General features: G+C 42.4%; 1 protein-coding gene across 1 annotated transcript in view; it reads right to left on the minus strand.

Annotated features, from left to right (window-relative positions):
• Positions 1-10,495, minus strand: part of LOC109909631 (piezo-type mechanosensitive ion channel component 2) — a 188,537-nt gene that overhangs the window by 27,907 nt on the left and 150,135 nt on the right. Inside the window, exons 20-27 of the mRNA XM_031795307.1 lie at positions 8,585-8,828; positions 8,061-8,157; positions 7,593-7,758; positions 7,365-7,454; positions 5,499-5,623; positions 5,233-5,298; positions 2,235-2,335; positions 691-793 (exon numbers count right to left, since the gene is read on the minus strand). Coding sequence (XP_031651167.1) covers positions 691-793; positions 2,235-2,335; positions 5,233-5,298; positions 5,499-5,623; positions 7,365-7,454; positions 7,593-7,758; positions 8,061-8,157; positions 8,585-8,828 — 992 coding nt within the window. The remainder of the gene's footprint in view (positions 1-690; positions 794-2,234; positions 2,336-5,232; positions 5,299-5,498; positions 5,624-7,364; positions 7,455-7,592; positions 7,759-8,060; positions 8,158-8,584; positions 8,829-10,495) is intronic.

A 10,495-nucleotide genomic window follows, 5' to 3' on the forward strand; every position in this document is an offset into this window, starting at 1 on the left:
AAAGGAGTAAAAAAGTCCAAAGAAAAATAATAATACATCAAAATAAAACATTGGGAGGTGGGGGCAGGTTTCCCAGAGGAACTGCTAGCATATTACATCTCCTACGATGGCTGGGATTAGCCTGGTTTAGTCAAACTGAATGCTGCACTCACCATTGTTTCACATTTACAGTGTTACACCAGGCTATTTACACAGTGTTCAGTCTGGTTACACCAGGCAATTTACACAGTGTTCAGTCTGGTTACACCAGGCAATTTACACAGTGTTCAGTCTGGTTGCACCAGGCTATTTACACAGTGTTCAGTCTGGTTACACCAGGCTATTTACACAGTGTTCAGTCTGGTTACACCAGGCTATTTACACAGTGTTCAGTCTGGTTACACCAGGCTATTTACACAGTGTTCAGTCTGGTTGCACCAGGCTATTTACACAGTGTTCAGTCTGGTTACACGAGGCTATTTACACAGTGTTCAGTCTGGTTACACCAGGCTATTTACACAGTGTTCAGTCTGGTTACCCTAGGCTATTTACAGTGTTCAGTCTGGTTACACCAGGCTATTTACACAGTGTTTTGTCTGGTTACACCAGAAATGGAGGAGACTAAAAACCTATTATTTTCATCTGCTTTCAATGACAACTTGGGCCTTCCTGCTGCGCATCATACCTTCCTCCAGGTCCTCTGTCCTTGACTTGCTGCTGCTCCCTTCAGTGTATTTTTCCAGAAGCGGCGTTTCTCCTTGCTGCGCTCCTTCATGGCCGTCTTGGAATTGGTCATCCAGGCGTGGTAAACAAACTGTGGGGAGTGGATGTTAACAACCACACTGGTGGACTACTGATCAAACACCATGTGGCCAAGAGGGACTGTTTGGCTGCTTCATTGGGACACTTACCCGTCCTTTAAGAGATTTGATTTCTGGTTCATGTTGACAGACTTGCCATTGGTGTGCTTTATCGAAAGTCAAGCAATATGGCCCAAATTTTGCTCACACACTCAAAACCGAAGAGTTGAGTTGAAATGAGTGTAGGAAATGTGTCCAAATTAGGCAGCCAAAGAGAATATACCCTAGTCAACCAACCAGGAAAACGCTAAAACCATTGACAAAGTACACAATGCAGAGGATGAATGAATTGGGATGTAAGGGAATGTGTTTATGTAGATGGGATCAAAAATTGCATTTACGATTGAATAAAGTGCCCCTAAAGATGAACACAACCCACCATTCCTAGTTTGAGAAAGGTGTTTACATTTGACTTTTTAAATGTAACCTTTACTTAACCAGGCTAGTCAGTGAAGAACAATTTCTAATTTACAATGATGGCCTAAATGATGGGTTAGGGTTGATTCCATTTCACTTCAGTACATTTCAGTTTACTTCCTGAAATTGACCCAACTGAAATAGTATTGATCCCAACCCTGTTTAAGGCACAGTCGTAACTCCACAGAGAATTACCCTGGAAGAAAAGCCACCCACCACCACACGTGCACATCTCTCTCCCAAAGCACACACAGGGAGGAGATCTATGCCAGAAACAGAAGAGCAACACAGTTCACTGAATTTCAACTGCATGCATCATCAGCGGCCGCCATTTTGTCATGACTCGGCATCATCTTGTGAAATGGAGGCGCGGCTGTGGTATTTGAACAGAACTTTACTGACATCGTGGTCATGTATTGGAGTGAGAGGGGAAAATGCATTTAATGTCGTGAGAAAGTGGCTTGGACTGGAGTGGTCAAGGATACTCACAGCATACAAAAAGGGAAATACAAGATAGAGACCTAGTTGTGAGAGTACCTTGGCTGCCCTCATTATATACTGCAGACCAGCTTTGGGCAGCTTAATGATAGACTTTGTTAAAGCCAGCAAGGCATAGGAGGACAAAGCAGGGGTGAGAGTTAGAAGACCATAACATTTGTCACAAATAAAGGCCGAAACAAACACAACTCACAACAAAAGAATGTTAGCAGTTGGTACTTGGTTAAAAGGAGAGAAAACTGTTAAGTACGGAGAGAACAAACAACATTTGGTAATTAGACTTGTTACCTGTTTGTGACATGATCAATCACACATTAGAAATCGGTTCGAACAGAAATAGAAGCAAGCAGTCCCGTTTAAATAATCAAGAAAGAAAGTAAAAATGCACATAAAAAGACTATCCAACTGTTGTTACTGGACAAAAATCACTATTCTGACAATGCAGGACAGTGGTAAAGGGATGCTTTCCTACGTTCGAACCTGAAATGCAGACTTCTTGGGCTGCTCTTCCTCATTTTTATCCTCCTCTTCCTCTTCTTCACTGTCCGTCTCAAACAGGTAATAGTTACCACTTCTCACCACTGAGAGGGGAGTGAAAGACAAGGTTAAAGGTTACGCACTTATACTAGTCCACTTGTGTATTACACTGTACCAGAGTAAGTGAGTGGAGCGAAGTTGGAGTGGAGTGTACAGAGGAGCGGAGCTGGAGCGGAGTGTACAGTGGAGCGGAGCTGGAGCGGAGTGTACAGTGGAGCGGAGTGTACAGTGGAGCGGAGCTGGAGCGGAGTGTACAGTGGAGCGGAGTGTACAGTGGAGCGGAGTGTACAGTAGAGTGGAGTGTACAGTGGAGCAGAGTGTACAGTGGAGCGGAGTGTACAGTGGAGCGGAGTGTACAGTGGAGCGGAGTGTACAGTGGAGCTTTCCCAATTTGACTGGAGGGCGGAGCGAGATTCCCAAAGGCTGGAGCGTTGGCCTTTTAGCCCGCTCCAATTTCGCTCGGGTAGCACTCACTTCACGAGCTCAGGGCATGCCTGGCCCAGCATGCATTTTTTTGTCTATTTGTGTGCTGTTATAGCCCCTTGCTTTAGCTACTGTCATGGAGTTCACTAAATATTTTCAGAAAGAAACTGATAAAACACACAGGTGAAAAATCAAGGTGATTTACAAAGATGAGGCCCAATAGCACGAGAGGGAGTGTGGTGATGTAGTGTCCACAACTAAAGAATCATTGTGGAATCTGAAAAGACACATATCCTTAAAGCATGATGGTGTACATACTACGTGTACATGCTAACAGAAAGGAATGAGATGGGTAGCTAGTGAACTTTCCCTTTTGATTGAGTTATCTATCTATCGATCTATCGATCTATCTATCTATCTATCTATCTATCTATCTATCTATCTATCTATCTATCTATCTATCTATCTATCTATCTATCTATCTATCTATCTATCTATCTATCTATCTATCTATCTATCTATCTATCTATCTATCTATCTATCTATCTATCTATCTATCTATCTATCTATCTATCTATCTATCTATCTATCTATCTATCTATCTATCTATCTATCTATCTATCTATCTATCTATCTATCTATCTATCTATCTATCTATCTATCTATCTATCTATCTATCTATCTATCTATCTATCTATCTATCTATCTATCTATCTATCTATCTATCTATCTATCTATCTATCTATCTATCTATCTATCTATCTATCTATCTATCTATCTATCTATCTATCTATCTATCTATCTATCTATCTATCTATCTATCTATCTATCTATCTATCTATCTATCTATCTATCTATCTATCTATCTATCTATCTATCTATCTATCTATCTATCTATCTATATAAATATATACTGTATATATAAACAACTCAGCCTGGTAACAGTGGCCCAAAGGGTGTTTAGCATCCCCAGTGGTTCTGAAAGCATGGAGAGGAGATTCTCTGTTGCTGACCTGCTCTCCAGGCACCATCACATCAGCCTGAAGCCACAGACTCTGGCCAAACTTGTGTTTCTAAAAATGAATTCAAAAGCACTGTAGACTGAGCCTAAAAACACATTTTCCCTTTCATTTGTATTTCATTCTAAGTAAGTACATTCATAGACTATAATTACTTAAAACAACTAAATGCTGTTTGAAAGCGAAATGCTTTAAGTCCCTACAAGTCTAGTGTCACACTCTGAAATGCTTTAAGTTCCTACAAGTCTAGTGTCACACTCTGAAATGCTTTAAGTCCCTACAAGTCTAGTGTCACACTCTGAAATGCTTTAAGTCCCTACAAGTCTAGTGTCACACTCTGAAATGCTTTAAGTCCCTACAAGTACTCTGAAATGCTTTAAGTCCCTACAAGTCTAGTGTCACACTCTGAAATTAAGTCCCTACAAGTCTAGTGTCACACTCTGAAATTAAGTCCCTACAAGTCTAGTGTCACACTCTGAAATGCTTTAAGTCCCTACAAGTCTAGTGTCACACTCTGAAATTAAGTCCCTACAAGTCTAGTGTCACACTCTGAAATTAAGTCCCTACAAGTCTAGTGTCACACTCTGAAATGCTTTAAGTCCCTACAAGTCTAGTGTCACACTCTGAAATTAAGTCCCTACAAGTCTAGTGTCACACTCTGAAATTAAGTCCCTACAAGTCTAGTGTCACACTCTGAAATGCTTTAAGTCCCTACAAGTCTAGTGTCACACTCTGAAATGCTTTAAGTCCCTACAAGTCTAGTGTCACACTCTGAAATGCTTTAAGTCCCTACAAGTCTAGTGTCACACTCTGAAATGCTTTAAGTCCCTACAAGTCTAGTGTCACACTCCGAAATGCTTTAAGTCCCTACAAGTCTAGTGTCACACTCTGAAATGCTTTAAGTCCCTACAAGTCTAGTGTCACACTCTGAAAGGCTTCACAATGTATTTATTTGTAGGCTATAGCCTTGAAATAATATAAATAATATAGTGTAAATAATTCATTTCCGTTCCTTCTTAGGCTCCCTGTCTGAAACCGGACCTATTGAGAGAGTTTATATACTGTTTAATATGACATGTAACCTATTTAGAGAGTTTATATACTGTTTAATATGACATGTAGCATATTTTAAATTATGAGCATTTCTTGCAGTCACCTTATCATGTTTATGCAAATACTTTAATTTCAAATCATATGGTTTGGTTTCAATACTTCAAACACAAATGGTAGGTCCAGGTGGTCACTAAAATAGATGGGTGTTGTTTGGATTTAAATGACTGGAGCGAATTCAGAACGGCAGTTGTTTTTGTGTTTAGCGAAGCGGTTGGAAAGGATGTGGAGTTCTGGAACGTCCATGAGAGATGAATTGAGAGATGAATTGTAACTTTGTTACATGTACATTAACTACAGCCACATGAAATAGACAATATCTTATTTAAGAGGAATATTAAAAGCTGAATTGCTTCAAATATGAAATCAAAAGGTTGAAGGTCACTCACTGGATGCATGGTCCACCCACGGCCTCCACCACCGCTGTATTTTCTTCTCTCTGCTCATTTCTTTATCTGAAAAACAACCTTGATGTTTTGAATGAACAGTATATATTATGTAATCGTTGTGGGACTGGGATGTTTCTACAAACAGACGTATCGTTAAATCAATGCAAAACTTTATAGGCCGACATGGGTTGGCAGGACAAGATCATCCAATCATGGCTTTCAGTGCACTAGTTCCTCAAGGCCCAGAAGGCCTCTAGCCGTCCCACCTTCATCCTCCTCCTCCTCGTCCTTGCTGTGTCCGTGGCCTGCGTCTCCGCTCTCCTGCACCAAGCTCAAAATCCTCTCCTTCCCCCTCTTGAACTTCTGCTGTCGACTCTTGATACGGTCCATTCTGATTGGACACAGAGATAGAAACAACGACTAATGACCAATAGGCTCTGACCACTGTGTATAACTGACAATGAATCTGTACTTTGGTTTTCTCTCTGTTCTTTGGGCTGGCTAGGGGTCGGGGTGTGTGTGGAGAGAGAGAGAGAGAGAGAGAGAGACAGAGAGACAGAGAGACAGAGAGACAGAGAGAGAGAGACAGAGAGACAGAGAGAGAGACAGAGAGAGAGAGAGACAGAGAGAGAGAGAGAGAGAGAGAGAGAGAGAGAGACAGAGAGAGAGAGAGAGAGACAGAGAGAGAGAGACAGAGACAAAGAGAGAGAGACAAAGAGAGAGAGACAAAGAGAGAGAGACAGAGAGAGAGAGAGAGAGACAGAGAGAGAGAGAGAGAGAGAGAGACAGAGAGACAGAGAGAGAGAGACAGAGAGAGAGAGAGAGAGACATAGAGACAGAGAGAGAGAGACAGAGAGAGAGAGACAGAGAGACAGAGAGAGAGACAGAGAGAGAGACAGAGAGAGAGAGAGAGAGAGAGAGGTGCTGACTGATCCTCTTGTCCTCTTAATGCAGTATATGTGTCCCACTAACACACTGCTGCCCTGCGGCCCCACATATAAAACCTAAAGTACATCAACACAGTGTAGGAGGACATACATTGTAAATCACAGGGAAGGACTGTCCAAATCTAGTTCAAAATGATGAATGGTGTCTTTACTCAGACCTGAATGTAGTAACGACTGGAACATCCTGGAATTAGGGTTGATTTGAGACGACATACATGGTAACATCTGTGAGGCTTCTCTTTTCAGTGAGAGCTAATAAAATCACAACTGTTGTGACAGAGTTTATACTGTCTGTCTAATGTGTTGGGATATGAGTTGGGATATGAGTTGGGATATGAGTTGGGATATGTGTTGGGATATGAGTTGGGATATGAGTTGGGATATGTGTTGGGATATGTGTTGGGATATGAGTTGGGATATGAGTTGGGCTATGTGTTGGGATATGAGTTGGGATATGTGTTGGGATATGAGTTGGGATATGAGTTGGGATATGAGTTGTGATATGTGTTGGGATATGAGTTGGGATATGAGTTGGGATATGTGTTGGGATATGAGTTGGGATATGTGTTGGGATATGAGTTGGGATATGAGTTGCGATATGAGTTGGGATATGAGTTGGGATAAGTGTTGGGATATGAGTTGGGATATGAGTTGGGATATGAGTTGGGATATGAGTTGCGATATGAGTTGGGATATGAGTTGGGATATGAGTTGGGATATGTGTTGGGATATGAGTTGGGATATGAGTTGGGATATGAGTTGGGATATGAGTTGGGATATGAGTTGGGATATGAGTTGGGATATGAGTTGGGATATGAGTTGGGATATGAGTTGCGATATGAGTTGCGATATGAGTTGGGATATGAGTTGGGATATGAGTTGCGATATGAGTTGGGATATGAGTTGCGATATGAGTTGCGATATGAGTTGGGATATGAGTTGGGATATGAGTTGCGATATGAGTTGGGATATGAGTTGGGATATGCAAAAAAAAATGTGTATAATACACACTTGTACATGTGAAATAGGACACGTATAAGCACCCAGCTAATTATTATTATTATATTAAATCTCTGTGCGTACATCATCCATGTGGAAGGACTGTATATTATGTGTGTGTATATGGCACATATGTGTTATACTATATGTGTATATTTTCTGTCTGTAGAAAACACATGTTCTCACTGTCTCTTCAGCAGGTCCATCGACCTCTTCTCCACTTCGATCCTGGCTTTTACAGCTTTCACTATGGTGCTTTGGAACAGCTCAGCCCCTCTAACGCAACACACACACAATACATCTAATATCAATTGACAAATACATTGAATACACAGTAAAGTTTAATTTGATTTTGTTTTATATATGGTCATTGTGAAAGTAGAGTAAACCAAACCAAACAACGTTAAAGTTTACCTGGAGGCGAGGATCTGTGAGGAGCGAATGTCGGCGACCACGTGCAGGAAGTAGTGGCTCATGAATACGCGTCGCTGTAGCAACAGGAAGGCAAAACAGATGCTGTCCCAGATGATGCCTGCCTCGTCGCTAGGCAAGTCACAATGCTTGTTGGCCTGTTGCTCAGCTGCAACGATTTCAAGAAACGCAATCATCAAATATTTGTTCATTCTTTACATTTTGAAGAAAGTGAAACTTTTCTCCTCAACCCCAAATATACTGTACAGCCCATTTCAGATTGAGTTAACATCAAGCATTTCTGAACATTCAACGGAATAATGCTTTGAAAATCCTTTTAAGCGGGTGTACATTTTCTGTCACATATCAAAACAGAGAAAGTGTGTTTCCAAACAGAGAAAGTGTGTTTCCAAACAGAGAAAGTGTGTTTCCAAAGGCATTCTGCTTTACAGTGGTGGTCGGGTCACTTACGTTTAGAATAGCCTTTTATAGTGCAGGCCAGGCTGAACAGCTGTATGAGCCAACAGTGATTGGTGACCAGGGACTTTATGTATCCACAGGCCAGTATCTGAGGACCGCGAGGACAAACCACAGTCAGCTAAAACATGACACAGCAGCAACCAATCACACCACTAGATCTACTTTATACTGTTGTTGCAGAATGAAAAAGAACATATTACATTGTATCTCTATGTCTGCTGCAGACCGCTTGTTTCAGCACACTCGTTTACTTATTTTAAATATTGGACTGAATTTCTATCTATGCCTCCCACCTATCACTGAATCCAACATCTTACTACAACCTTTAGTGCCAAGATGTCCCCCCAACTAATCTCAAATTCAGTTTGCCGAATTCTGACTGGACCCAGTATTCAACAACACTGTACCCAGTATTCAACAACAATGTAGCCAGTATTCAACAACACTGTACCCAGTATTCAACAACAATGTAGCCAGTATTCAACAACAATGTAGCCAGTGTCATCGACACTTACCGACAGTATGTTCTTCATGGTGATCACAAACACGTTGTAGGCGATCAGGAAATCCCAGTAGTGCAGGATGCTTTTGATTGGCTTGAGCAGCAAGTCACCCCCAAAGAGCAGGAAGTAGAAGCAGGCCACCAGGTAGCCCATACAGAAGATGGAGATGCGAGTGGTGCCCGTGATGAAGATGATGGTGAGCACGAACCAGAAGAGGTAGCTGAACATGATCACTTTCAGCATGTCCAGGTAGGATCTGGGGGAGGGAAATTCATTAGTACCTTTGACCTGTAGTCAAATGACCTAGTGGCCTCCTGGGTGGAATTAGTGGCCTCCTGGGTGGAATTAGTGGCCTCCTGGGTGGAATTAGTGGCCTCCTGGGTGGAATGTTATTATTATTTAGTGGCCTCCTGGGTGGAATTAGTGGCCTCCTGGGTGAATTAGTGGCCTCCTGGGTGGAATGTTATTATTATTTAGTGGCCTCCTGGGTGGAATTAGTGGCCTCCTGGGTGGAATGTTATTATTATTTAGTGGCCTCCTGGGTGGAATTAGTGGCCTCCTGGGTGGAGTGTTATTATTATTTAGTGGCCTCCTGGGTGGAATTAGTGGCCTCCTGGGTGGAATTAGTGGCCTCCTGGGTGGAGTGTTATTATTATTTAGTGGCCTCCTGGGTGGAATTAGTGGCCTCCTGGGTGGAATTAGTGGCCTCCTGGGTGGAATGTTATTATAATTTAGTGGCCTCCTGGGTGGAATTAGTGGCCTGCTGGGTGGAGTGTTATTATTATTTAGTGGCCTCCTGGGTGGAATTAGTGGCCTCCTGGGTGGAATTAGTGGCCTCCTGGGTGGAATGTTATTATTATTTAGTGGCCTCCTGGGTGGAATTAGTGGCCTCCTGGGTGGAATTAGTGGCCTCCTGGGTGGAATGTTATTATTATTTAGTGGCCTCCTGGGTGGAATTAGTGGCCTCCTGGGTGGAATGTTATTATTATTTAGTGGCCTCCTGGGTGGAATTAGTGGCCTCCTGGGTGGAGTGTTATTATTATTTAGTGGCCTCCTGGGTGGAATTAGTGGCCTCCTGGGTGGAATTAGTGGCCTCCTGGGTGGAGTGTTATTATTATTTAGTGGCCTCCTGGGTGGAATTAGTGGCCTCCTGGGTGGAATTAGTGGCCTCCTGGGTGGAATTAGTGGCCTCTTGGGTGGAATTAGTGGCCTCCTGGGTGGAATGTTATTATTATTTAGTGGCCTCCTGGGTGGAATTAGTGGCCTCCTGGGTGGAGTGTTATTATTATTTAGTGGCCTCCTGGGTGGAATTAGTGGCCTCCTGGGTGGAATTAGTGGCCTCCTGGGTGGAATGTTATTATTATTTAGTGGCCTCCTGGGTGGAATTAGTGGCCTCCTGGGTGGAATTAGTGGCCTCCTGGGTGGAATTAGTGGCCTCCTGGGTGGAATTAGTGGCCTCCTGGGTGGAATGTTATTATTATTTAGTGGCCTCCTGGGTGGAATTAGTGGCCTCCTGGGTGGAATTAGTGGCCTCCTGGGTGGAATTAGTGGCCTCCTGGGTGGAATTAGTGGCCTCCTGGGTGGAATGTTATTATTATTTCCCAGAATTTAATCATTAATAAACATTCATTTAAAAACCCGCAGAAAATCTGGAGTTTCTATGTCAAACAGTTTAGTTATATGTCAGTCTTCTGTGATGTATATAAAGTGCAATATTGGGATGCAAACTCAAAATGTAACACATTTCAACTCGATATCTGACATGCTACAGCTGTCTTCTTCTTTGTAAGCCCATAACCATGTGTGTGAGGTGTATACTATTGTTTCAAAGGAGATTTGTTCTTTGGATTCTGTTGTCGAATTTGAACTCAGGTTTTAAACCTGAGTATGTTGAGAGCCTACCGTTGCCGTATGCAGTAGCAA

This window comes from Oncorhynchus kisutch, linkage group LG18, assembly GCF_002021735.2.
Source record: "Oncorhynchus kisutch isolate 150728-3 linkage group LG18, Okis_V2, whole genome shotgun sequence".
Classification (NCBI taxonomy): Eukaryota; Metazoa; Chordata; class Actinopteri; order Salmoniformes; family Salmonidae; genus Oncorhynchus; species Oncorhynchus kisutch.